This window comes from Styela clava, chromosome 2 (genome assembly GCF_964204865.1).
Source record: "Styela clava chromosome 2, kaStyClav1.hap1.2, whole genome shotgun sequence".
NCBI lineage: Eukaryota > Metazoa > Chordata > Ascidiacea > Stolidobranchia > Styelidae > Styela > Styela clava.
The window spans coordinates 23,496,099-23,523,178 of NC_135251.1; the positions used below are offsets into that span (position 1 = coordinate 23,496,099).

The 27,080-nt window shown below is 36.3% G+C and overlaps 2 protein-coding genes and 1 long non-coding RNA gene across 3 annotated transcripts; 1 reads left to right on the forward strand and 2 right to left on the reverse strand.

Moving 5' to 3' along the window:
• Positions 1 to 3,139: 3,139 nt before the first annotated feature.
• LOC120336169 (uncharacterized) lies at positions 3,140 to 7,093 on the reverse strand. Its single transcript, XM_039403779.2, has 3 exons — positions 6,899 to 7,093; positions 6,317 to 6,484; positions 3,140 to 6,145 (listed from the first exon to the last, which is right to left on the reverse strand). Exons 1-3 carry the CDS (start codon positions 7,003 to 7,005, stop codon positions 5,953 to 5,955), a joined length of 468 nt encoding a protein of 155 aa, XP_039259713.1. The 5' UTR covers positions 7,006 to 7,093; the 3' UTR covers positions 3,140 to 5,952.
• Positions 7,094 to 19,486: 12,393 nt separating this feature from the next.
• On the forward strand, positions 19,487 to 22,169 carry LOC120336209 (integrator complex subunit 9-like). The gene has a single exon (XM_039403832.2). It carries the CDS (start codon positions 19,885 to 19,887, stop codon positions 21,847 to 21,849), a length of 1,965 nt encoding a protein of 654 aa, XP_039259766.2. The 5' UTR covers positions 19,487 to 19,884; the 3' UTR covers positions 21,850 to 22,169.
• A 2,500-nt stretch (positions 22,170 to 24,669) lies between these two features.
• LOC144419073 (uncharacterized) lies at positions 24,670 to 26,477 on the reverse strand. Its single transcript, XR_013473834.1, has 2 exons — positions 26,069 to 26,477; positions 24,670 to 25,783 (listed from the first exon to the last, which is right to left on the reverse strand). It is a non-coding gene; the product is annotated as an uncharacterized LOC144419073 (long non-coding RNA).
• Between the last annotated feature and the right edge of the window lie 603 nt (positions 26,478 to 27,080).

Below are 27,080 nucleotides of genomic sequence, written 5' to 3' on the forward strand. Positions count from 1 at the left end.
AAAACTGGGCGTCTAATTGCTTTTTGTTATGTGCCGTGTTGATATATTTCTTCATAATTACTATGTAATATTAAAAATTTCAATATAAAAATTTGACAGCGAAAATAGCCAAATTAGTTGAGCTAATTTGGCTGATAAAAATACACGTGAATCCTATTCTCTCGCGGGGGTGGCGACATGTATGGCTCATAGCTCACGATCTCTCCAGACAAAAAATAAATTAAAAAGTAGTATTCCAACTTATCTTTAAAACATTCTGGACCATATCAAAAAGGTAAATATATCGGAAATATCGGCCTTAATCTCACCGATACCGATACATGGCCGATACCGTAAAAATGGCCGATATTGCCGATACCGATACCCGATACCGATACATCGGTACATCTCTACTCTATATGCGGTGTTTTCTATAGTATTCTATTATTTCTATATGCTTTTATGCTACATAGTGGCGTTATTTGTCAACACGTGGGGTTATCAGATGAATAGATAACAACCGTATAACAACCTTTATACTTTAGTGTTTGACTTATTTTATGGGTGCCGCTGCTCGATAACCAGTATTGGTTTCTCGCGTCTCCTTCACCCTGAAATATGGCCTATTTATAATTTAATTTATCGCAATTTGTATGTTTGTGCCTATTTCAAGTATGATGAGAAATAAACTACTGATTATTGATTACTGTATAGTATTGAATCGTAGTAGTATACATTTACGATTGAATGCATTCACTACATATATTGAGTAGGCCTATCCCCTCAGATGTCCCCTTCTATGCAATCCACTTTCTAATTACATTTGAACTTGAGTAGAGACAGAGGAAGATTTATTTGTTGGTCAATTAAAATAAAATAACAGTCATCGTAACAAAACATTGTACGTACATATATCGCCTTATTTTTTCAGTGACAGAAGACAGAGTGCGCCTAAGCATTCTCCTCGAACGCAAGACAACGATGGTCATGTTTTTCAGAAAACTTTGATAAGGGATACCATGATAATCGAAGTAGAGGTGTCTGGTAAAAACCTATTTCAAAGCAGCTGATCTTCTCGTCACAAGCATTTCAAACAGTCGCGATAATACCGATTGAATAGAATTTTGTCGAAATCTTTAGGTGCGTCTGAAAACACGTCGCGATGTTGAATCTTTTATCACTCTTTTCGAAGTGATAACTAGTATCCCCACGCAACCCATGCAAAGGTACTCTACTGGGCAGGCTTTGGTAAATCTTGTCGACTGTTCGCTTAACTAATGTTCGTAATGTTCGATTAACACGAAGTGGCGCGGCGGTGTGGCTCATCGTGCTAAGCGTTAGGAATACGCTCGCCGCCGCACCTCTGATTACTCTGCGTGGGTTCGCAGGTTCGAATCCCAAGCGGGGATGGTTATGTGCGAGAAGATTGCTGGACTCCTCGCCGCCGTATGGTGGTTGGTTAGTTACAGCTTCCTCTAACACAGTGGTTCTTAAACTTTTTGAGCCGCGCCCCGCTTTAAAAAAATTTACAAACTTCGCGCCCCCCCCCCTATTTTTGCTTTGAAAAAATGCTCTTGTGATAGGCAGGTTGCTATATATTAAGATGGCGCTATAACTGAGTGTTGGTCTCATAGCGTCATTGCTCAGATTGTTTCGGCATAAAACGCTTCGGAGTACAACTTCACCATTCACTGTCGTATGTATAAAGCCAAATAGTGGTTGGTCGTCATACATTCTCGTTTTTCCGCTCAGTTTGCAATACTTGGCAAAGTCGAACTAATTATTAAGTAAAACTAAACAAGCAAACTCTTTGTGCGTGCTGCACACCAGTAGTGTTCTAAAACTACAGACTTGATATAAATTTTACTCCGTGGGATCGCAGACTTAGGAATATCTGTAACGATGATATCTTGAAATTAATCGAGTGGCGGCATTGCGATAGAGCGGATCAAGAGTTGCAGGGACAGCTCATATTGGTGAAATTGGCAAGAATACAAATCAAAACAAAATGTAATCGACATTTTTATGGTTGTGGATTACCGTGTTATTTTGGAGTACTGGTGCTTTTATTTTATCGACGCAATCGCAAATTTAATTTATCACAATTAAATGAAAAAAGCAACCATTTTAAATGAGTATATCAATTCAATCATGAATTGAATATTTTATTCAACAGAAAAACCATTACATATCCGTTGAAAAAGTCGGCTCTTTTAATGACTGGCGTAATCTCGTGGACTGACTCAGAAGCCGTACCGCGGGGATTTCGTTTCGATGAATATGTATATTTCATCTACTAATATACTTTACATGTATTTTAATTGTACTAAATTAAATATACTTTCTGGGATATTATACCAGATCTTTCTAATGACGACAACGAATTTGCATGAGTGCAATATATATAAAAACTAAATATAATCGGGCAGTTGATCACACTTTATTATGTCCGCGGATTGGCGTGGTATTTTAGATAGGTAATGAGTTTATTTTGTCGTGAGTCGCCGCAACCGTGAGTTACTTTGAACACAAATGAATTAAAATAGAGAGACATTTTGAATTATTGTAGTTATTACGAAACAGAAAAATTTATTATAACACGAAAAAGCTGGTATTTTTAACGAACGCGGAGACCGTTTCAGGAGCCGTTACATGTAAATTTCCGATTCCATCTTGTGCGCGCGCCCCAGTTTAAGGAACCACTGCTCTAACATCAAGTTCATGCTTCCGAAAACAAATAACTAACTAATCCCATACCCGACATGGAATGGTAACCGGGCGAGAGGTCGTGGTTCCTCTTCCCCGGGATAAATATGTAAATCCCATCCTATCCTAGTCATCAGCAATTGTTTTTGTCAGCCTGTATTTGTCTGTATAAATCGGTTGAAAGTTACGAAAAGAAACGGAATCAATATTAATGCAATGTTATGACCCTTACTTTCGATTTGAAGGAGAAAATGGTGCAAACTAGACATTAAACGATCAAAATTGGCATGGAGAAAATGTCATCTGATTCATCTGTCAACCGAAAAGATTTTCTCATCGGGAGATTGATAATTAATTATCGTTGATTAGTTTGTGTCACTAATTACTGTTCGCGGGAAGCCAACATAGCGCTGTACATCGCTCAAACAGTCTTCGAGGTGCGTGATGGCATGTGTGTTAATTCGTCGCAAACTATGGCTACGGGACGATATCGCTAATTTCGAACGGCATTCAGGTGAGCAAAATGTACCTGATTACTAATATTTTACTGTTCTTGTATTATTTTGTCTTTTTAATTGTATAAATTGGGGGGTTCCGAGCCAATAAGAATTAAAATTTGTAACCTAATAATTGGATCAATGAATATATATTACATTTATGCTTTGTGAAACTATCTTGTACTACTATATCTGTATTGTTTGTCATCAATTAATTTGTTAATTTTGTGAGTTGTAATGATTATCTCATCTCCATTTCAAGTTTGATATAAATTCAATCAAACCCTGACTGGTTGCATTCTTTTATCTGATTTGGTATATCTCTGATATACAGTAATGTTTTCGTTTTCGCAACAAATTCAAATGTACTAAAATTTGAACGGTGACAAATATTCAGTGACAATATTAGTTTTATGTATCGATGCTATCGTTATTGATGAAGACCCATTTCGTTGCCTAAAATAGTTACAACTTATTTAAACTAAAAATGAAGAATTTTCCCGTAATAAACTGTCTCTACAATAGGTTATGCCTTTTGCCAATTTTTGCATAATCGCGCTCCGTGCTTCCTATGTTTTCAATTTATTTGGCACTAAAAATTAAACATTTCCATGTAGTATATACCCGTGTGTCTATTCAATTTTTGAAAACCACGATGATTGGTAACAGTAACTATTGATGTAATTATAGAATTTATGTTGCAGATCGCCCTCCATAGTTTAGTGACAATACATTTTGTGATAACATTATTGCTAAAATATAATTTATAATGCACGCTATTTTTAATGTTTATTATTGAAATTGTAAAAATGTTTTATTTTCCCATCGAATGTGCTATATTTATATTTTTATGCATTCTTTGATATACACTCTACTATATATGGGCATAGGGCGTTTCAGAATTTTCTGGAGCGCGACAGGACCCCATCGACAAAGGCTAACGAGTGGATAAATCGACACCTCCTTCTGGGTCCACGTGGAAGCTCGGTAAAATATTTAGATAAAAGGTTGTATATAAACTCCAATTTGCCAATGTAACGTATTCAAAGTGATTAATCATATGGATGCCATTTGGGGGCCCGAGGCACTTAGGACCTTGCCTATATATTTATTTAACAGCTATTAAAAAGCGCCAGTCGTTAAATTTTTAAATAGCATTTCACCGTAACTTCAATAATCTTTGCAAAAAGCGTCAGTATTTGCCATAACGTCAATACTGTTGAGAAGATATGATTGCATTCGATTGTTTCATTAATGAGACAGCAAAAAAGCTCTTGGCATATCCTACTTGAATTAAATTATTTCTAAAAGCATTTTGGTGCTATAATATAATCCATGCCTCACTAAATTTCCGATCCAGTGTGATTTCAGTCGTTTGAAAGTGTATGTTTGGAATTAATTTCATCTACACATTTGAAATTTCGTATCGTTTTCAAACATCACAGAAGATTAATTTAAGTGTTTGTATAGATAATCTTGGAGTCAAATCAGCTAATATAGACTTTTTTAGAAGTATAAAACATCATAGCTTGTTTTTCACCGGACATAATTGCGTTAAATGGCCCCAAACTATTTCTCAATGACTAACCAGTTTTATTATAATTTATCTCTGTTGCACGCGTGATCAGCACATTTTTCCCCGTTTAATTATCCTATTGGATCGTATCGTATTGTACTGCGATTGTAAGCTGGAAGCTGATAATGAAGACATTCTCTCGTTAAGTGTCTTACAAAGTTTTGAGGGATTGGGCATTCGAGGCGCTGCTGTTGTATTCGTCGTTTAACGACAGACGATAAGCTATCTTCCACCACACTAACAATAACAAGTAGAAATATATACTTTTTAACCCTAAATGTTAGTAAGTGAAACAATCTTATTGTTTTCAAATATTGCAAGTTGCTTGAATAATTTCATCTCGCTATCATTTTTTAGCGACAAATACCTCACGATTCAAAGAAACATATTTTTATTAGTTCCAAGGTTTATCACAACTGGTAAAATCTTCACCACTCATCTCCAAATCAAAAGAATTTAGAATAAATTGCTTCAGGATTTTTACAAGAACTATAATAGTGATAGCAGCTGTAGGCTACTATAATTATCCTTGACTGACAACTCTCTATCGTTTCCGAAAGCGACATTATGAGTTTTCCGCAAAACGATCTGCAATGTCTGACCAACATGGGCAATCCCACAAATAAGCTGAATATCACACTGTCCAAGTACCTTTAATTTCAAATATTTATTTATACGATATGCAATGATCAGAAACTTTATAATATGGCTTCCTTCCTTAGTCAAAAAACGCTCTAATATCTTCAGTTTGACGATTACTAAACTTTTGACTATCGTCAGAAATAACACATCTTAAAAATATGAACATAGAAAATATCAAATAGAGAAAACAAAGTATACTACAGCGCGTTGAAGCAAAAATAATAAAACTATACAGATTACTTAAAAAAGCTTTTGGCGGCAGCACAACTTAGATCAAAGTGCTGTCAACCTACGTCGATTCAAAATACGCATATTCGATTACCTATTTATACAGCTATCTTTTGTACATTTTAAGTGGCATTGTCGAAATTCTAATACACTGTATCATAATGTTCATTGCGATGTATTCTTTATGTAAAGATGTAAAACTTAGCATGTAAAACTTAGCACAATAGCATGTAGTGAATAAGTCAGAGTACTTTAAAATATTAGAATTACCGCCACGGAATTACCGAATTTCTCGTTATTTTCGGGCAACTTTAATATTCACATCTACAATCTATCTTGGTGGAGCCTTTTCAAATCCAATTTTTTACCCATATGTACGGGTGGCAGTACCAGTGGGGGCAATATAAAATGAACAGTCTCGTTTGGATCTGCGTCTCGTGTTGGTGGTCTTGATGGAATCTCTTGTATATTTGGAATAGAGGGCAATTTTGATCCTGTAACTCTGGACATCCGCCTACTATATAAATACAAATGAACACAGTTGAAGCTCATTTTTGGAATAAACTAAATACCAAACAAGTTTGAATTCTCGTTTTAGAAAAGAATAACTTCGTTTAATATGCACAAATACTACTATTGATGATTGAATTATTAAGGCCTTATGATTGCTCATCTATTTACTGATCACCTTCTTCTATCCGTTTCCCCGACGATGCTCGTACGTCTGCGTGGTGGGTCAACAATGCTGGATCTACGCGATGCTATACTTGATCTTCGTCGTGCCGCTTTTTGTCCAATTTCCATGCTCCTCATAATGTTGTTGAATATTTCTTCTTCTCTCATACGGAGGATTTCTCTGGTATGATAACATGAATATTAACCATAAGCAAAACATGAGGAACAACGTGTTCTTGTGCGTAATATGTGAATCTAGTTGATATGATTATGCTGTTATCATTTAATAATGTTTACTTCATTGTTTGATGCAAGGCCATCGACTGGGTACTAACTACAGATGGAAGTTGGTTTGTCAAACTAATATATTACTGCTTTGCAAATCGTTATCGTATCTTCTTATCTGTCTGGTAATTGCTTGACATCTCGGTGGTTGCTTGCAAATCCATTTTGGTCACGAAGAAAGTTTTTCAATTTGGCTCTCAAATATCATATTTTATATAGTATTGGGACATCGTTATCACATAACTTATTCAAGTTTAGTTGGTCATGCAAGGCTCTGTATCTATATTTTATGTAAAAGGTAATTGATTACTTTTCCATTGCATCTCTTCGTTCCGTCAACGCATTTTCATAGGTTCGTGTCCTCAGAAGTTCGTCTGGCCACACCTGCGTAATTTTGAAGTCCTTTCGGCGTACCATGGTACCGAATTAATTGGCTGTATATCGTTGAAAATAGAATTCTAATCAAATACTAATCTGTAAGATAAAATTAGGAAAATGCTAAAAGGAGTAGAATTTTTACACATACAACTATCGAATTTAACTGAGTATGATATCGATTTTGACGATTTTCCTCTCTATTTTACTGAAAGAATAAAAGCGAAGAACACGTGAGAAGTACTTCAAAGCATATTTTAGTAAAACTGACTGACGTACAAAGTCGGTTCTAGATACTGGGTCGATTGAAGCATGGTAGATCTATAATATACCTGATTCTACCAAAATATTTAAACCCTTTCGAAGTGCTTGCGAAATCGTGGCTTTTAAAGAATAAATATTTCATCGTACATAAAACAGATCGTATAATGCTTAATCCGATCGGCGTCTTCTTATTGTTGAATTAGTTTGAACAAAAAGTGGGAATGTTTGTACAAGTTTACGGACATAAAAGTTATATCCTTTCGTCAACAATTACAACATTAGTTTTGGATATTATAGTTCATTATATTCCGACATCGATCTGTATTTGATTCACACCATGGGTTACTTGAAGCCTTAAATCAAATATAATGAGTAACCTTATCTTATAAATATGCAGCTTTGCTTTGTCGTTAGAAATTATGGCGGAAGACGAAGGCGAGGAGCGAATGTATGGTCCCAATCTCCACATGAATGAAAGCGATTGTTCTGTCACGTAGGCAAGTTCGATTTTTTCCGGCGGTTACACAAAATGCTTACCGGTACGTGTAAAACTTTTGAAGTTTTACTCTCTTTATATGTTCCCTTGAAAACAAAACGATTTCTCTGTGTTGCAAGGCGATTAATCCAATATCTGAATACCTATCTGTATCTCTTCTCGTACTTTACATATATTTCATGGCTAGAACATTTGTGTTGCTAAGAGAATTCATCAACGACTATTCAAGCTAATACTGAATTTAATATATTTCTCACATATATATCGAAATTACTTCATAATGTAACCCATTCATGTAATTTAGCAAGCTATCTCAGAAATGTACGGCCTAAGAATCTGGTTTCTCATAATATTTTTAGCGCAGGTTTTCACGCTGGGATCAAGACGTCAAATTCTGATGGATCAAAACATTAAATTCGTTTATTGCGTCAATATTTGCCGATAGAGACATTACTTACTTTTAACAATGTTTTTTATTTGAACTAAAGTCATTAAAACGATGGTACATAATATCAATAACCGTATTTTATAGTCAACTCTCGAAACGATGTGACGAAGTTTCAATATCATACTTCCAAGAACGACTTCTTGTTTTTTATGATCTTAAATGTGGTATGTGTAAAATTTCACTAGCATGATTGATGACGCAAAAGATAAAAATTCAGACCAAAAGGCAATGCAATATCAAGAACAATAAATTTATATAATATATGAACTGGAAAAATAATTAAAAATGTCACTGGGATACCAGGCCTACTTATTAAAATCGATGGGGTCGGTAACATGATATACATATACAGCCAAACATGTGCATATACCGCCAACTCATATACATATAAAGCCAATATGTTCCTTATCCAAATACTGCCAACTCAATCTTAAGTCAGTTACTTTAGTGATTTACATACAGCAAATCTATTTGTATGTACCTACGTGGCCGTGTGCACAAAGTTCAGAATAAAATACTTCTGAAATTGCTTTCAGCTAGCAAGTTCTGCAATTGTTTGAGCAAAAAGTTTGTGATGTAAAAAAAAGATGTTCTGCATATCGATAAAATCTTCTGTTGTAAGTATTTGAATCGTGAACATCTGAAAAAGTGATATACTTTTACAACAAAAGTCTGCCATCATTAATTATCACAGTTTCCAGCTGGGCATAGTTTTATAGCATGAAACACATTTAAGCTTACTTTATAACATTAGCACAAGTAAATAGGCTAACTTTGTTTCACTTTGGCATATTTTTGAGCTGCCATCATCGGCACCTGTAGGCTATTCATAGGGCAACCATAATCCTCATTTCAACACGATAACTTACTAAAATGACAGACTCCCTCAAAATACGCTTCGTTTTTTTTTTTCAATATTCTTTAGTTCGCGCAACGACACACGTTGCATTTCAGTATTTATAAGAAACATCGCAGGCGTCACCTTATTTTGCTTCGGCGAATGCAAAGAGTATGATTGTCCCTAATGATTATAATATGTCAAGTGATATTATCACGAGTGTAAAGTGGGTGTGAAATGATATTTGTACCCCATCCATCGGTTCATCCTTTCTGCATGTCATGAGCGTGCACAGATGCACACATATTCGTTCGTGGCCCTTGAATACGTACAGGTAAAGTCGATATATGATGTCTTAATAGTGAACCGGCGACAAACTAATCATATTAAATTTTTGAACTATCATTACGCGTTCGTTCAAAAGTAAGTAAGTGTAAAATCGCATATCCCCAGAAAATATTTAAATATAACTAAAACGCGCTGTGGAAATTGGGAAACATTGTTTGTTCAAGGCCTGGTTCGGAGACAACACAAATGCCTGTCCAATGCCTAGCACGAATGTTAATGTAATGCCTTTACGAAGATAGCACGAATGTTGGTTAGAGACCCTATTTGCAGACAACATGATTGCCTGTTGGTCTACAATCTTGGTCAGACTTAAATGTTGTTCAGAGACAACATGGGTGCTTGTGTATGGCCTACTAAATTCTGGAATTTCTAATCAACTTTGGCAAATCTGTAGGGTTTTTGTTCCCACATTTCACGTTATATACGTCTATATATATAACAACGAAGTAGGTTTCTTGAGTACGCTTCCTTTCTAATCCTCGTCCCAAGCTAGCTGGGTTATTTAACAGTGACATGGTTTGTGTTCTACTGCGAAACGAACAATGATTACGGCCTATGTGCAAGGTTTTGTGAGGTGCAAAATATTTTCTGCCGCTTGAAATAGAACGCTAACTTAAATAGAAGTTAAGCTCATAAAAAAGTGCCAGCAAATGAGTTATGGACCAGAAATGCACAACACAGGGCATACCTTTCTGGAAATCATTTGGCCAAAAGCAAAATTTTTCAGCCACGTGTCAGGGCTCTTTGGTGGGAAACTGGTAAACTGAAACCTGTTGGATTTTTCATTTCTACCAATTTCCAGCTTGGCTCAGCCCGTCGTAGGCTAGTTTTGCAGCTAATCATAATAGGTGTATTGTGAAGTTATTTATTCAGAAGAGTTTATTTGCCTCAAAAATGTAACGGTATCTGCATACTAATTAAACAGTATAACAGAGACGGGATACATGTTCAAGACCTTACTGGCCTAAACCACGGATGTGGGTCATCCACCCCAACATGTATAACTGAAGTTTGGAACTGTTGCGTTTATAGTAGGTGAATAGAAATGAAATATACCAATAAAATTCAGTAACATACACAAGACAAATAAGTACGGCACAACCACGATATGTACAATAGTCAGTTAATGGCACGTTTATGTCCCAGGTTCCGTGGATGGCTTGAAACTTGTTATCAAATCAATGGAAGTTTGTTGCACCCACGATGACATATTTAATCAATCGCAGGTATTTTTCATCTCTATTAATCTTTTCTCAACTTGTTTGCACCCTTCATCAAAGCACCCTTTGTTTCTGAAAACTAATGTCTGAAGAGTAGAATGTCCCTAACTCACGAAAGCTAATAGAAGAGAGAGAGTATCTGTGTCCCTATAGACGTCCTAGCAAGAGCTAATATTGTAATGCATACGGGTACATTAAATCCTAAGCAGGAAAAATGAAAAGTGGAATGAAGAAAACCGTTTTGAACATCAGGCCACTTTAAGATCGCATTCGCCGAAGCGTAAGTAAGCAATTTTAATAATTTAGGTTAGATTACGTCTTGTTTCTCGGTCAATTTTGCGAGGAACAGTTTCTTTACTTTGAACAATATATATAGAAGTTAATTTTTTGTGAAACTTGGTCTTGTCGCATGAAAACTTGTTCCGGAATTTTGGTAGCTATTCAATACCGAAAACACAAGAATGTGAATTACTGAACAGCAACCGCGATCTGGATGTTCCAGAAGCTGGCGAAAAGAAACTGATTTGTGATACCTATATGTGTCTAATAAAGATAAGCCACAGTATTTTATATGTATTATTTGGTTCCTGGCTTGATGTGTAATACCTGGTAAAAGAAATCATGTATAACCACTCATATACAAATTTACTGGTATTATAACACGGTACCGTGTAAGAATAAGAATGAGTATTAAAAACTTGCAAACCAGTTTGTAAGCGCCAACTCGATGAAACATATATTTGACATTCTGACTTGAGAAAAAGGGTAATTATGGTGGAAGAATTTGAAAAACTTTTATGATAGAATAAGTCAAAGAAACATGAAAGAAAACTCAACGAGTTAAATGCACGGAATAAAATGCCAAACGTTGTGCAAAGAATATAAATGTATACCTAAATATAGCCAGCGTCAATTGGTGATATGAAAAGATATTCAAAAACCCAATTTCAATCAAAAACGCGTATAAAACGAGAAATTGGTTATTCCAACTAAGCAAGGAATCATAGTTGTATAATATAAGAACTTACTAAAACATGGCTACAATAGCAATATAAGTAGTTGTCTATAGCTCAACTGGCGGACCGCGGTCCGAATCCGGACCTTTCGAGTATTGGATTTGGACCGCAACTAATTATTTAATTTGGATCATTAGCCCCACTTTTTTGAATTTCCTATCATAAAATGACTTTCATAGTTTTGAATATATACGAAAAGAACTATAACACCATAATAAACAATTTTAATTTGCTACTAATCATTAGTCGGTCGAAGAAGTGCTCGTTTAAGGATGCCGAAATATCATATCTGGAAAGACCGGACCCAAATAATTTTGAAGTTTCGTTTGCGGACCTTTGATAAAAATAGTTGAGTAGCCCTGGTTTATAGTATTAGTTGTTCCAATAATATATCAATATTGAAACAGTAATTGGAGACTTTATATTGGAATAATAACTTTAGTTATTTTTTTCATTTGGAACAATATTTGCTATATAATGAAAATGACATAGATTAATTGTAAAATTCACCTAAACTTCTTCAATATTTTTTATAGTTTGGCTGATACAATTTAAATTATCTGAAGTTGTTCAGACCTAATGTTAAGAAATACATATCTGAAGTTGTTCAGACCTAATGTTAAGAAATACATATCTGAAGTTGTTCAGAACTAATATTAGGAAATACATTGAATATTCCTGTGCCCACTAACTCGCCCAAATCATAATATATCGGAAGGCAATGCCCAAATAAATAAGTGTTTGTGCAGTCGGTGGCTGCAGCGGAGCATGCAGGTATGAAAACTTATCATAAAATTGATAAAATATTTACTCTTAATCGTCTTTTTTTTAATCATTCAAAACTCTGAAAACAAACAATAAAACTAAGCTAACTCCATAATCAAATATAGCTTGTGTACTTTCTCATTTGTATTTGTTTAATAATCTTAAAAATATATAACAAATAGTGTTAAAGGTTGTTTTCATCAGTAACGAATCGATTTTGTTTCTAAAATGAATCGGTTTGGTCATCAACTATATCTTCATTTGTGAGTTTCGAGAGAATGGGTTCAAAGAGAAAACATACTCTAGCTGGCTTTTACGGAAAAAGGAATAACATACAATCCATCCGTTTTCGGATTCCGGATATATATCAAAGACTTCGCCGGTGGTGTTTTGACTTTTTGCAAAGTGACCTTTTGCAAAGTTTTCCTTTCGGCAAACCTGTAAATAATTGTAGCTAAGACTGTTACAGAAGACTAAAGTAAAAAATATCTTTCCAAGGTTTTTGACTTGCGGAGTAAAAGATTTGGACTTGAACTGTACATAGCGCCCTACATATCACTTCAATCAATAGAATAAACACGAGTGATATGAAGAAATCAATTCAGATATATTCCAAGTCGATTACATCAAATATTCAACTAATACCGTATTTCAGAACTATAATTGTGATCTTGCATTGAAAACATTAACATCAAGGACGTGACTCAATTACATCGATCAGCATGTTTACTCTGGTATTTTGATCCTATCTGTTACCTCGAACGGCTGTCACCAGAAGCTCGACGAATTGATTCAAACGTGAAATCTCTTCAAGAGATTGATTAATTTGGAATTGATGTTGTTGTAGTTTTTTAAAGAACGCTTTTAAATCTTTAAAAATGAAAAGCTAATGTATGTCTGATAGCAGGCAATTTTCAACGTCATATTTGAAGCCCATAAGGAACTACATAAACCCCTGTTAAAGTTTATATAAAGTCACATGGTTGTGCAACCTTTAAATAGAAGCGCCAGATACAAATAACTGAGTAAAACCGCGGGCAGCTCTTTTTTTAACATAGAGTTTCTAGTAGTTGCGAGCACAAAATTTTTGGCTATTGATGTTATGACATGCGTTGTTCGCTTCGCACAAGCTAGCTTTTAGAACATTGTAACGCCATGGGTATCGATAATAAATTGGACCCGAGTATAGGCTTTGCAACGCAAAAGAAATTAGCTTATACTCGCACGTTCCAGATTAATTAAACTAAATTAAAAACACATTTCGCGGGGCGCACAATTTTCCCTTGTGATCCCAAGTTTTCGTCAACAATTACAACATTCGTTTTTACTGTTAAGGTTCATTATATTCCGGATGTAATTATATCATTATTCTTAATATCTTTTCTTGAAAATAACAATTTTCTTATATTGGAAGGCGATTGATCCAATATTTAAATACCTTTCTGTATCTCTTCTTCTACTATACATATATTTCATGGCTAGAATAATTGTGTTGCTAAGTGGATTCAGCAACAACGTGGATTCCATTTACCAGGTTGCGATTGGTGTGAATCGTCCCCCTAATACTACTATCAATATATTTTTCACACATCGAAATTACTTCGTACTGCAGCCCAGTCAGGTAATTTAGCAAATTACATATCTCAGAAATGTACGGCACAAGAATCTCGTTCCTCATAATATTTTTAGTGCAGGTTTTCACGCTGAGTTCAAGACGTCAAGTTCTGATGGATCAAAATATTAAATTCGTTTATTGCTTCAATATTTACCAATTGACACATTACAATGTTTTTCATGAGAATCAACGTCAATAAAACGTAATATCAAAAACAGTATTAACGATGTGACGAAGTTTCGATATCATACTTCCAGGATCGACTCCTGTTGTTTATGACTATAAAGATGGTATGTGTAAAATTTCCCTAGCATGGTTGATGACGCAAAGGATAAAAATCTAGACCAAAAGGCAATGCAATAAATTTAAAGAATATAAAACTGAAAAAAGAATTAAAAATGTCACTTATACACTAGGCCAACTTATTAAAATCGATAGGGTCGGTAACACGATATAAATACACGGCCAAACCATTTTTGTACTTACACGGCAGTGTGTTTGACATCTCCAGTGTTCGCTGGATTTTGTTAAAGTGTGCTCGGCGATTTGGCGCATCGTGCTAGGCGTTAGGAATACGCTCACCATCCAACCTCTGATTACTACGCGTGGGTTCACAGGTTCGAATTCCATGCGGGGATAGTGATGTGCGAGAGTATAGCTGCTCCTCGCCGTCGTAGGGTGGTTCACGTAACCGCTGGTCAGTTACAGCTTTCTCCACCATCAAGTTCATGCTTCCTAAAACAAGTAACTGTCTACCTAACTAATCCATACCCGGCATGGACCGCTAACTGGAGGAGAGGCCATACCATTGCACACTTTGCATTTTGTTAGTGTGTGATATGATAAGTGAATTATAACTATATAATTATATATATAAATTTATATAAGTGGAAAGTAGATGTAATATGTTATTTGAGCATCATTCATCGGTTGTTGCTTCTGCATGTCATGAGCGCGCTAATTTACATGCATAATCAGGTAAAGACGATTTATGACGTTATAATATCCGACGACAACAGCTTGTTGTGTAACATCAATGATAGTGTCCACTTTCTTTGTCAAACTATAGCCAGGCCATCACGACAAACTAATCATGATAAATTTGCTTGTGAACTATCATCACGCGTCTGTCCAAAATTTAATATCTTCAAACAAGTAATTGTGAAATTGCCTATAATTTTGATATTATAGCTAAAACGCCCATATTTTCAGAATACTTCATGAATTCTTGCTCATGGTATCGTTTGGAGACAAAATGAATGCTTGTTCGAGGCCATGTTTGGAGACAAACAAATGCTTTTCCAACGTCCTAATTGTTTGAAGATAGCACAGAATGCTTGTCTATTGCTTTCAACGAAGGAAGCACGAATGCTTGGAGGCTTGCCTTAATTGGTAACAACATGATTGCTTGTCTAAGGCCTTGTTCGGAGACTACCCTATTGTGGGCTTTGCTGTCAATTGTGACAAATATGGGGAGTTTTGTCCCGAGCTTCTCACGTTATACACTGACCGCTGTATGAACAAAGAATCTTTCCTGAGTACGCTCCCTGTCAAATCACGGCCCTTTCTTCGAAGGTTAGCTGGGTAAGTGGCAGGGTTTGTCTCCTGTGCAGTCCCGACGTCCTGTAGCAATGACTGCGGTCTTTGTGCACGGTTTTGTGAGGTGCAAAATATTTTCGACCGCTTATTAGAACGCTAACAGATGTCCTGTCGATTTGGAAGTATAGTTGTCAACTCTAATGGTTGTACAAGCTAAAAACGATAGGCCAGGAAATATGTAACCGGATACTTGTGGCGGCACCAAATTGAATCTGTTTAATACTGACATAGGCAAACGACGGCCTGCCTGCCGAATTTGGCCCGTTGAGTGATTCAATCCGCCTGGTGCTCTCATAAACTTCTGCTTTCATTCAATTCTGCCTGCGCTACATTCTTACCATGTAATTTATTAGTCTATCTTTTCCCGAAGGTTTTTAATAGCCTTTTTCTTCATCCCTTTTCTGCAGCCTTATCCGTGTAAATTGATAGCTGAATCAATAAAATCTAATGTTTGCCCACACGAGTTAGTGAACAGATGTTCAGTCTGATTAATTACAACAAATCTAAACAAAATTATCAATAGATACTCACCTTAAAACTGTTTTGACAAATGCCACAACCAAATTTTGATGTTTTAGCTAAAAATAAATTCAAGGAATTTGTTGAGATTGCGATTAGATTTAGTTGTTACACGAGGCTTATTGTTTTCCACTTTTGCCTTTGTAGCACTGTAAATAAAATTCCGTTCATTAAATATAACTTTTATACGTCACACTTACATGGCCCGCCGGTTCAATGGGCAAAATTTTTGTCCCCTTATCTAAAACCTTGCCCACCCGTAGTCTAATAAAATCTTGTGGCGGCGAATGTGGTATAGTATGGTACACAACACAAGGAACGCGTGAGTGTGACCAGTGTTCTTAATGTACAGTAATAATATAACGATTGTCTTACAACTTGCTGGAAACCATTTAGACCAGCGATTCCCAAAGTGGGCGAAACGCTCCCTTGTGTTCGTTTGCAATAACTTGGGGGGCGCTGATGGCGATTTAGACAATTGAGGGGCGCTGGATGTCAAACAGGGCGATTCGGGGCGCTGACATCAATAGGGGAACTCACAAAAAGGGTGATATTATATATAATTTACTATGCTATGGTTCAAACTAGTTTGCTTGTGATTTCGGTGTTGGAAATTTCTCGCTTTACGTAGAATATTAAATCCGTATTGTTTCGTAATAATACTAGTCTACCGCTACGGCATACCGGTACGCTTTCTTCACCATGCACTGCGCGTTTCGTTGTACTGTTTTGAATAACAGCTTCATTTTACTATCGGGTACTAGGCAAGGGTGGGATTCAAACTTTTTGTCAGCCGGTTCCTGCACAAAAGACATATTTTTCAGCCGGTTCTGTTACAAACAGAACATTGACAGTAACCAGTAATGCTAACCGGTTCGCTGATCTCATAAAATTCCGTGAGACGGTTCTATAGAACCGGCTGAATCACATCACTGGTTCTATGGTGTTTTGAAGCGGTAGTGTAAGTACAACACCCTTATGTTATAATTTTGGGTTTGTTAGGAGCAAGACGTGAGAGCTGAGCATCAGATACCGGTAGGACCGTCTCGTCCGTCTCCATGTTGCGACTTAACTGGTTCATTTTTATTTGTTGAGTCATTGAATAATAAGGTTACATAATTAATACATAAATTGACAAACGGTAAAGATCTAGCTTGCTGTTAAATCATGTTGTGCTTGACATTGTTTATTGTCGGTTTATCATTTGTGTTGCGTAAGTTCAAAATAACGAATATAGTGATTTAAGCAGCATATTTAACTGATTTATATCAAAAACAGTATTATACATCTGTACATCGTGGTCCCAAAAAAAAACGGTACCATCTATTTCTCAATTACTTCTACGAAAATGGAGTGAATTATTCAAATTTGTCTACACTTGAACTACTGTTTGTACCCAAAAGTGTCGGAAAATCTAGGGCGTTTTGCACAAAAATTATGTTGTTTCTAGAATATGTTTCAAATGCCCTCCTCGGCATTGAAATAAGAATTGCATTCTTTTTGCAACATTGTCAATCACTCTACTTTGGGTATCTCTCTATTTATTTCTGCTATTGAAGCCTTGAGTTAACCACTCGTTTGAGGATTGTCCTGATACAAATTGTCCCTCGACAAATATTAAAACATATCAAAATCTGAGAGGTTTCAGTCCGATAATTAAGATGCCCACTGTATGTCATTGCTGACTTCTCTCTCAGGAAAGCAAGCGTCTGATTTGATGTATAGGACGTCGCCTCGTTATGTTGGAAACACTGCTGGTCACCTCCATCAATCCCTCAAGTGATGTCCCAGAGTTTTCTCGGTACAACCACGTAATGTTCTGTATTCACCGTTTGAACGCTTTAATTTCCATTGCATGTCCTGCGCTTCAGCAGAAAACTGAGTGGTTGAAAATTTTGCGAAACATCTGAGAAAATCATACGCAAACAGAAGTTCAAGCGCAAATAAAATTAAATAATTTTTTTGGAGATAGAAATTTTTGGTTTACATTTTCTAGATAACTCTGAATTTCCAGAAGCGAACATGCACCACTACCATTGGATTTATACTTTCAAATCCATGTTCAGTCTTTCAGTATTCCATCTTTTTTGGAACAGAATCAAATTTAAATATCCTCATGTGTGCGATCGGGTTGAAAGTTTTTTTATTGCTCTTGCCAGCTCATTCCTGGTAGAGCGTGTATTTATTGCAGTGACCGCACTTTTACATATCAAGAGAGCTTCCCTCGACAGTGTCAGGCGAGGAGACATAAGACTTTATTTAACTGAAATGATGCTAGATAATATCAATCTAGTGGCATTTCACTAGGCTCAACCTTCACATTATATATACTAATGATAAATGGAGAATAAAGTTGCTTTGACTTTTTTGTCAGAGGGGCGTTTGCTAGTTAAAAAGTTAACATGGGGCGCGGGTAAAAAATAGTTTGGGAAACACTGATTTAGACAGAAGCGCAAAGTTTTCGTACTTTGGTTCAGGGGAACATGTTCTAAAATTTTGATACCAGTATCCAACCAATTTTTCCAAACTTTTGTGTGTTCATTGTTTTGTATAACTTACGGTCAGCCGGAATATTTTTTTTCGGGGAAATCAAAGTAAACTTATACCGGTACAGTACTGCAATATCAGACTATGCAGGATTGCAGGGACTATTTTTTCGCAAAAGTTAATTTTGTAATGTACTAATGCTGTAATGACGTGCAGATTGAATGACTAGCCACAGGTGATAATTCTGAAATTATTAGGACATTGCACATTTTGAAGTGTTGATGTTTGGCAGTGCACAGATGTCAGGATGTACTGATGTAAGTGGGACACTCGCTGTACCACACGGTTCTGGGGTTACGGTAGGTTGTTCAGCTTAATCATAGGCTTACCATACGTCCCGGTTTAGCCGGGACAGTCCCGGTTTTATCGTGTTTTTCCACCGTCCCGGCGATAGACTCAAATGTCCCGGTTTTGCAGTATGACAGTCATAAATAATTTTTCTATTTGATACTATTACAAAATTGCTTTTTTTTCAACGGACGCAGCCGATTTACCACTGATTTGCGTCTCACTCACTAGTTCAGATAGAGAGAAAATTGTTATGACATGACGTATGAACCATGCGTTAATATAACGCCCAAGTGTACTGTCGTTGAATCATCAAAATGTCGAAAACAAAGTGCAAGTTTTCTAATGAGTTGAACAATTTTCCGAAGACCAATAGAGGATTTTTCAATATAATTCACAGCTAATTTTGGTCCCTATAATAAGCCCACAATGGTATGGTAAACATTCAGAGTATTACTAAACCCCTAGAATCAAACCAAAGTTGGCTTGTCCTATCCGCTTCGTCCCGGTTTTTTGTTTCAGAAATATGGTAAGCCTACTTAATCATATGGCGAACCACGACCTCACGTATTGATAACGCTCAGCAATTTCTGACGATAAGCCACACTGCCAAGCCATAGTTTGAGTGTTGACTGAAATCAGAAAATAGACCAAGCATGAACACAAAATTAACCTGTACAATACAGCAGTACGAGTATGCTTTTATGGTACCATACTGTAACCAAATGATTGAATGAAGTTGTTTCCAATTGTTACATTTTACCTAAACTGCCTAAAGTGTTCCTTTTCTTCTTGTCACCAATTGTTACATTTTACCTAAACTGCCTAAAGTGTTCCTTTTCTTCTTGTCAAGTAGCTATCACACTACACAAATAGGTCAATCGGACCATTGAATTAAAATAATACTGTGATAATTTATACACAAATTGGTGATATTGGCTGTGAACTGAATGCTATAATGCGGGTTTATAATCTATCACCAAGTGATACATGCCCATGCATTGTGCTGAAGTTCAAGTCTTGCACTATTATGCTCGACTGCTCCTTGGATTTATTATCTTCTCTGAAGTTTTTACCTTGTGGATCTACTGAGAGAACCAGTGGAAAGCATTTGTCAAAATGGGTGCTACGAGACTCGGATGGGCAAGTTATTACTGATAATGAACTGAAAGAATGCTCGGGTTCAGTGTTTGTTGACAGTAGCCCTGAGTTTTGTATTCCTGAAATTGATCTTTTGGACCTGTCAACAGTTGATGTCATTTTAGTTTCAAATTACTTCAATATGCTTGCTGTACCATACCTAACTGAATATTGCGGATTTCAAGGTGCTGTATATGCAACGGATCCTTCACACCAAATCGGACGTTTGTTCATGAAAGAAATGGTGCAATACTGTCATCGATTATCACCAACGTCCCAAGCAACAAAATGGAAAAATGAGGATTTAGAAAACAACCTACCTACATCATTGAGAGATGTTTGGAATAACGATGTTCTTTCATGGAGACAGTGTTACAATGAAAATGATTTACACAATGCACTTTCAAGGGTGCATGTTGTTGGTTATGCAGAAAAAATCAGCATATTTGGAAGTTTAACAATAAGCGCGTACAGTTCTGGATTTGCGATTGGAAGCTGTAACTGGTGTATAAATTCAGACTATGAAAAGATAGTATACATGTCTGATAGCTCGTCTTTAACAACACATCCGCAGCCGATGGATATTACACCATTGAGGAACAGTGATGCTTTAATATTTACTGGATTAAGTAGAATGCCCACAAATAATCCAGATAATATGATAAGTGAATTTTGTAGTTGTTTAGCTGTAACGCTGAAAGCTGGTGGTAATGTCTTGGTTCCATGTTTTCCATCTGGTCTTGTTTATGATTTACTTGAATGCCTTCTTGCTTATTTAGACCAAGCTGGTTTAACAAACATTCCAATATATTTTATATCACCTGTCGCTAAAGACTCATTGGCATTTTCACAGGTTTATTCTGAATGGCTTCATCCAAACAAGCAAAATAAAGTATACTTACCTGAACCACCATTTCCACATGATGAACTGATTGCAATGGGCAAACTTAAGGTTTTTTCTAGTATCCATGAAGGTCTGTCTGCATCTTTCAAAAAGCCATGTATTGTCTTTGCTGGCCATCCATCACTACGATTTGGCGATGCTGTACATTTTATAGAAATGTGGAAAAATTCAGCAACTAACTCTGTCATATTTGTTGAACCAAATTTTCCATATCTAGAAGTTTTGGCTCCATTTCAACCCCTCCAAATGAAAGCGTATCATTTTGAAATTGATACTCGAACAAATCCATCGGCAGCAAATTTAATATTAAATGATTTAAAAGCAAAACATGTTATTGTGCCGACAAGTTATACAAAACCACCTGTTTTGCATCCCCATAGAACTGATCTCTGTCTTCAGTTGAACCAACCTCTGCTTTGCATGGACAGAAAATCAGTTTTACCAATTGATGTCAAAAGACAATTTGAAAAGGTTCAGCTTTCTGCTGATTTGTCAGCGACATTATTACCTGCTGAAGTTAGACCTGGAGTAATGCTTGCCGCATTATCAGGTGAACTTGTAGTCAAAGACAATAAGCATAAGTTAAAACTAGTCACCAAGCCAACTCCAGGAAGCAAAAAAAGAAAATTTCAGGAAGTAAGTGCTTTACACCGACCTCTTATGTGGGGAAAACTTCATGTTGATAATCTGCTTGACAATTTGATTAAAGAAGGCTACACAAATGCTAAAGTGGAGGATACATCTTCTGGTCATATGATTCTTCTTCGAGACACAATTATTCAAATTGACGAAGATTCAACTCATATTGTGTGCGAAGGAAATGAATCGTTGAGAATAAAATTGAGGGATATTTTACTAAGAAGCTTGTCTGGATTGTGAATCAAAAATAAAAATAATTTTACACGATTGTAATTTTTAAAAAGTATTTTATGTTTCTGCATTTTGTGCCAGCAGTCATCCATTTCAGCACATCTTACTAAATTGTTTAAGAAAAGGCCAACTTCATCTCAATATTTGCTTAAACCAAATCGCTGATTCAGTACCATTCTGCTGGTATTTATGATGGGACAGGAAGTGGAAATGAATAGTGTTGCTAAATTCTTGTTGTTGTTCTGGAATAAAAGGCCCTTTTCCACAATCTAATGAGAAATCCATTTTAAATTTTCAGTTTTTCAAAACATCGAATATGTGAAATTTTATTTTGAAATATCTCTATGGCAGGGGTCGGGAACCTATGGCTCCTTTAGTGACGGCATATGGCTCCCAGAAGAATCTAATATTCTTATGCTATGCTTACTATTGTTACGAGATTTCGAACTCTTTTATAGCCACATTTGGCAGAAAAATTGCCAATACGTTTGAAACGGCGCTTCCAGCGCATGTCTATGTTATGTAAGAGAATCACCAGATAGGCATTTTGACGAAACTAGGGGATTCTGGAACATATTTTGTGACCTCACAAAGCGATAGAGTTGCGGAGCAATAGAGAAAGCTTTTTGTACGTACTGGTTGTACAGTATTTGTCATATACAGATCGGACTAGTAAAGCTAGTGTTTTAAAATACTACGGAGATGCCTGAACGAAAGAAGGGAGATGAGTATCGTAGATTTCAACTTGTGCTGCATGTGAACAGCCGTTCAAGGCATGCAGCATCAGAAGTCACATTAAATGTATATTGACATATATGTGTTGACTTTTGAGTAAAAATTTCAGGCCTGATTAAGTTAAGAAATGCATTTATGGTTCGCACGGAAATGCAATTGAAAATATATGTACTTTTTATGGCTCTCTTAACCAAAAAGGTTCCTGACCCCCTGCTCTATGGGGTCCTGATGGGACCGATATTTCAACAAAAATAAAAGATGGAACACTCTTTACTCCGACTGCCACTTTCCGATCTCTTCAAACTCAGTGCCAGTACCATCGAGGTGTAAAGACCTTAATGGCCGGTACCGATGCTCTACATTCGTTCTCTTTTAAGAACCGGTGTCTTATTCTATAACAACCAGTGTACGGTATATTAGAGAATCTCGGGTAGATAATATGATTTATTTTCGATCATAACCAGGACTACGCATTGCAGTGAGAAATATTGGACCTGCAGGGTCGTCTGAGGAGCAAAAAATCAAATATTATTGCATTCATTTCACCTCTGATTCCACCCCGCGCCCAAGAGTAGATAGATCGCTTATCTCTAACCGATATGTGACGTGACTGTAACTCGGTCTTTCCATTGCTTTAGATTTTTGTAGGATCTTTCACAGGAGTCCCCATAGTCGGCCTCAACGGTGTAGCGTTCACTATTCTTGGCTAGTACTTTTGTTCACGTGACCCCCATTTCACATGTCATTCTCTCTTTTTTTGCCGGATTGCGATAATGGGCTATTCGTTGAATCGTTGCTCTGTATTTTTTGCGTTCATTCCGTGCCTTTCTGCCGCGTAATAAAGCCCTTTGCTTTTGTCATCAGACTGTCGAACCTATTGTATCACTTTGCAGCACACGGATCCTTCGAAGGGTGTGACTAATTTGACGCACATACTTATTTGCGAAACCGTATCGCTGCTCTTAGGACTTCCAGGGTAGATATTGATTTTTTTCGCATCGAACCCGGATAACTCACTCGCATCACCGGTTTGTCACTATTGCCTGTTCTGCACACGTGTTTGCGATCAGCTATATGTTGTTATCAGTCAAAACACTACGTTCGATTTGTTTTTTAATGACATAAAATACGATCAAAGGCTTTTTTTCACCAACAAATACACCACGATCCATAAAATAAGACAATCCATACACTTTTCCATCCATTTGCGTGAGGGTAAACGAAAAATCGCATTTGGTGTTGTTTCGTCATAAAAAATAACCAGAAAAATCTTCTGACATATTGTTACATCACTAATTTCACTGAATTGACTAGTGTAATGGCTAGGGTTACAATATTTTTGTGACCTCAAAGCGGGACGCCTCCGAAGATCATATAGGCCGCGAGCCGAGCCCCTGAAAAACGCCTAGAAAGTGAGTTTCGTAGCGCACATCAGGTAACTACCTGAAAATGATTTTAAAATGTTCCTTAAAAATTTCGTAACAAATATTGCCTTGTTCCCACTTCCAAAAGTTGCACGTTTTACGGAAAGGACGCTTTTACTACAAGAAATATGTGCTACGATCTGTCCTATATTCTCTACATTTTCGGCATGGAACAATGACTTCTGCATGACGTAACAATTGAATTAAACCAGCTGTTAGCGAGCGGATGAATATTAGTTATTACTGCTCGACCTTGCGCTGAGTTGGGCAGGCTTTCCATAGCCCTGTTTAGTTATTATTAGTTAAGTTATGCTAAGACGTTGTTGAAAAATGTATAAGTAAGTTATTAAACACTTGTAGATCCTTACCACGGATATGGGCCGTGAGACGAAGCCATGAAAACGCCCAGAAAATGAGTTTCGTAGCGCACATCTGGTACCGTAACTAAATAAATTCTTCAGTTTTGTGTGAAAACGAACATAATGAACGCATTACAGCTTGTTCCACAATCCTGGTGCGAAATTGAATATAAGAGGTTCCCGGAAATTCAATAACCATAAGTTCACAACACATACATAAGAACTATGCAATTCGAGAGCCCTACAGCACACTAACACAAATGTATTCCTGTAATGTTTTGCCTGACCAAAATCGGACTTCCTCAGTCAATCATAATTTATTAGGTAGATTACGAAAAATATGGCAAACATGTAACCAACAACAAAAAATACTTTAATTGTGTGACAGGAGTTGGGAGTGAGCTCGAAAGCAGCGACACCAACAACGCTGATTCACATTTGCGAATAAATTTTATGTAATAACCACAAGCAGTTTACAACAAGAACAGCATAAAAAGCTACATCCATTTTATAGAGGCTATCAAACGTATTTATTTTTAAGCAATGAAGTCACAAATTAACATCATGAGCACGAAAACACAAATAAATCAGTTATTTCTCACTTAGAAATTTACAGCAAAAGTCAAGAAAATTAAATGAATGTACAATATGTACATAAAATAGTGAACAGAAATATTACAATTTACAATTAATCTTTTTTTAGTTTATGTGGTTATGTATTTGAACAAAGGCAATAATATTTCTAGAAACAGGACTACGACACTAACAAATGTCCGAAAAAACAACAAATAAATGATACTTATTAAATCAACTGTAATATCTAATTCACTTTCTTCTGAATTGTTTTCGAAATCCACTATCTCAAAAATCGACTTTTCCTCTATAAGTGTACTGTGATTTTTGCAGTCAATACAAAAACAAAAATCTGTGCAATTTAAGTTGATTTTGGCACACTTTCATAAATTATTTTGACTATTTTTCTTACACTTGCAGTTTGCCAACTCAAGAACTGATTTGAGGGCCACATGCTTCTTCAGTGAATCATTGTTGGGTGGAGAGTATAATCCTTATGTTTGACAGTGTTAAATAGACGTTCTTCATATCCTTTTCAAATTCCTCAGCTTTATTTATTAATGCCTCGTTAACCTCAAAAGATCTTCATAGTCGAGGGAAAAAAATGAATTGAAAATCTCAATGAAGTCTCCAACATGAATTTGATGGGCAGTTCCAATTGCAGAAAAGTGCTAAAGTATTTCAATGTGAATAGCCCATCTAAGCTGTTTGCAACTATTATGATTCTCATATACCTTTAAGCTTCAAGACTTCTTGTTTAATCCATTTTATAGCACTGATAGCAGCAGGGATCAGGAGCCTGCGTTAGGTCGGATTGGTGGAACATTGCCGTTTTCTTTTGTAGTACAGTATCTAAAATGAGGAAGAAAATAATATTTGGAGCAGCATGAGTTTAAAAATACCCCTAAACACTAACTAATACCTTGAATACATAATGCATTTTATCTGATGTACTAAATGAGCGTATATATGCGCATTGCATGTACTACAGTCCAGCAGTGTTTGCATACCATTACTAGACTATATCTACACTAAATTTTGATATATCACAGTCTGAAATGTCCTATGACAGTATGAGTATGGACTATAGACTATATTTTAAAACATCAACTGTTTGTCTACAACTTGATTTCTCACCTCTCAATCGTTTCCAATGCTACCTTTCTTTCCACTCCGGCATAACTTATCATTGCTTCCCAGGTTCTTGTCGACTCTATGAATTTAGATTTAGACCAACCGACATTAGTGAAATTGAATAATTTCTTCTCTTTCACACAATCGTGCATTACAGAAACAGCCATTCATTTATATTTCCAAATATGCTGTGGCCTATATAGTAATATAAGTCTGCTGAATAGTCAAGAAGAGTCATTAAATTAATCATAAACATTTCATGCAAGCCAGAAAATATCGTTGTTTGTGACATATTATTCTAGGTCTAGCCTTCCTTGGAGTTACCGCTCCGTACGGTACCTATTTAACAACGTCTTATGAGCTAGTGCTCAACTAATATTGCTATTTATGGTAAGGATATACAAGTGTTTAATATCTTACCCATACTTTTCAACACCTCTTTAGAATAACTGAACTAATACTACCGGTAACCGAAAAAAACTATGGAAAGGCTACTCAACGCAAAAGCGAGCAGTTGTAGTACATCTGATATTCATCCGACCAATGGGGATCCACCTACAGCTGACTAACTTGACTGTTACGTCGTGCAGAAGTCTGCGTTCATTGGCCCATGATACCGGAAAAGCAGAGAAAATAGGACAGATGGTAACACATATTTATTGTAGTAAAAGTGTCTTTTCTGTAAAACGTGCAACTTTTGGAAGTGGGAACAAGGCAATATTTGTTACTAAATTTCTAAGGAACATTTTAAAATCATTTTCAGGTAGTTACCTGATGTGCGCTACGAAACTGAAAGATAAATGTCCTCGGCTCGCGGCCTAATAGCTGTGATTTTATCAACTTTAAATTTACCGATTCCACATTATGGGCCTACATTTAAAACCATCTCGGCTGTAAAAGCAACAACAGTAACGAGAACATGCTAATTGGTAATATTCTTGTATTATGCTGGCACAACGCCAAAGCGGGACATTCGGTCGGGACAAGACGTTGAAAATGGGACGTATGGTAAAGT

Coding starts and splice junctions, on each gene's coding strand:
- LOC120336169 (XM_039403779.2), bottom strand. CDS start 7,005: ATGGTACGCCGAAAGGACTTCAAAATTACGCAGGTGTGGCCAGACGAA. Junction 6,485..6,898: donor CGAAGAGATGCAATGGAAAA/GTAATCAATTAC, acceptor TTATCATACCAG/AGAAATCCTCCGTATGAGAG. Junction 6,146..6,316: donor GGGGAAACGGATAGAAGAAG/GTGATCAGTAAA, acceptor GTATTTATATAG/TAGGCGGATGTCCAGAGTTA.
- LOC120336209 (XM_039403832.2), top strand. CDS start 19,885: ATGCGGGTTTATAATCTATCACCAAGTGATACATGCCCATGCATTGTG.